We start from the raw sequence: 2123 nt of genomic DNA, 5'->3' as shown, positions 1-2123 counted from the left end.
AGTCGAGACAGGATGTATCGGGATCAGGCGCTGAGAAATGAAAGATGTCGGGCTTTGAAGAGTTTAAACCAAAGGGTTTGTCGAGGTTGAGAACTGAGACAAGGGTAATGTCGGTGACTGGGATCAAGACAGGTGTCAAGATCAGGAGCTGAGATAAGAGCCACTGTAGCTTATTCGCATTTAACTAAACTTGAATATCTGAGTTGAGTGTATTGAGCATATTCAATCAAACTCTAATTTCATCTGAGTAGAGTTTAATTTCCTTTGGATCATATGTGACTCATCTTAACTTTAACTGATAGATTAATATGACTCTTGACTCCATGGGACATGTGGAGGTTGTAGGATTCAGCCACATCAATATGAACTCAACAAGCCAACTCCTCTTGATTCATCTTTGCCAAGTTGAATCAAGTTATACTAGAGTGTCTATATGACTACATCAGTCTATCTAGATGCATGGCTAATGTTAACTATTATCGAATCCACTTGCCCTCGACGACTCAAGAGGAGCTATGTTTCTTGTGAGAAATTAAAGTAAAAATGTGTCAACAAGTTGAGCAATGTAGAAGTAGAATATTATATAAAATTAAGAATGGTTAAACATTCACAAACTAAAAATTAAGTGTATTAGAAGAATACGATATGCCACATTAGTTCATTAAAGTATAAGTGGAGTGTAATTGAGGCTCAATTATACAAGATTGAACCACAGATGTTTGTTTTTATTAAGAAATAATATTCATCAAATAATGTAAAAGACAGCCTAATTAATTGAGTTTCAGTTAATGTGGGATTTCGAGAAGAGCCGGATTATCTATTATATACCATCTTATTGAGGTTATTTTCATAATTTAAATTAGATAAAAAATAATTTTATCATTGCACTACTCCAATTCGCTCATCAAATAATAATAATATCCATAAAAAAACACTAAAAATATTATACTAGTAAAATATACTGAAATTTTTAATCGCAGTTGACTTGAAAATCCAACGCTAGATTGGGTGGTTTCCTGTTCGGTGTTTCGGATTCTACTTGTTGTGTTCTGCGATCCCATTGGTCGATTTCGTTGGAAGCTTACCTTTCTGCCACGTCGGATGACCTCGAGAACATTCTCGATGCCGCGATGATACGTGAACGAGGAGATCCATAAGAAGACGCCCTCGTTATTAAGGGTCGCGCTCTCGGACCCTTCCCATCGATTTGAACGAAGGTTGGAGATCGAGTTGTTCGATCGCTGGAATGATGCTTCGCGTAGTGTTCCTGATCTTATTCCTGTTCTTCTACTCTCGTCAAGCCCAAGCCGCTGTCGATCCCTATAAGGTATCTGGGGTTTATCTTTTTTAGGTTTAGGTTTTTTCTTACAGATTTATGATGTTGATTCGATTTATTGGGCATTATGGGGAACTTCGGTTTGTTTGTTTGTCTTCTTGTTTGAATCCGGGTTAGATTTTGTGTTGAATTGGCTGCTCATTGTGCGGATAACCACATACCTGTAGCATGAAATTGGTAGATAGCTCGGATCTTTCTAATGAGGCTTCATGAGAAGCTTCCATGCCAACGATAACAATTTAAGTAGGGATTTCCCAAGATCGATGCCTTTGTTGTATAATACGGTGAACTTGTTGTATAACTCACAAGAAATGTCTTTTATCCCATTTGTAAGACTGAAAGATGTCAATTTTTCTCAGTTTTAAGTTTGTTGTTCTCTGTTACTTGTTCAGTTTGTCAGTTAAGATGTGCACATCCCTCATCATTTTCTTCTTTCAGGTCCTTGGAGTTGATAAAAGTGCTAGTCAGCGTGATATTCAGAAAGCCTTTCACAAGTATGTTTTCATCCTTTAAATAACATTTTTTTCATGGTCATTACCATTTGGTGTGTATGTTTTCTTTGTTCTATTTTTTTTTTTTTTTTTTTTTTTGGTTATGCAGGCTTTCTCTTCAATATCACCCTGATAAGAATAAAAATAAGGGTGCACAAGAAAAATTTGCAGAGATAAACAATGGTAATAATTTTGGCTAGTTATGTTTCTGTTTCTGTTTTTTATAGCACTCAAAATTTGCAATTATTGGTTGACGTCTAAGTTTTTTTTACTTCCATTCACAATCCTATTCAAGT

At 35.8% G+C, this 2123-nt stretch overlaps 1 protein-coding gene across 1 annotated transcript in view; it reads left to right on the top strand.

The window, feature by feature from the left end:
• The first annotated feature begins 1137 nt into the window (after window positions 1-1137).
• Window positions 1138-2123, top strand: part of LOC122008758 (dnaJ protein ERDJ3A-like) — a 3254-nt gene continuing 2268 nt past the window's right edge. Inside the window, exons 1-3 of the mRNA XM_042564599.1 lie at window positions 1138-1327; window positions 1775-1830; window positions 1937-2010. Coding sequence (XP_042420533.1) covers window positions 1247-1327; window positions 1775-1830; window positions 1937-2010 — 211 coding nt within the window. The 5' untranslated portion in view covers window positions 1138-1246. The remainder of the gene's footprint in view (window positions 1328-1774; window positions 1831-1936; window positions 2011-2123) is intronic.

Source organism: Zingiber officinale, chromosome 8A, assembly GCF_018446385.1.
Source record: "Zingiber officinale cultivar Zhangliang chromosome 8A, Zo_v1.1, whole genome shotgun sequence".
In the NCBI taxonomy this organism is placed as follows: domain Eukaryota; kingdom Viridiplantae; phylum Streptophyta; class Magnoliopsida; order Zingiberales; family Zingiberaceae; genus Zingiber; species Zingiber officinale.
Note: the sequence above shows the minus strand (reverse complement) of the source record. Positions and strands in the feature narration are given on the sequence as shown.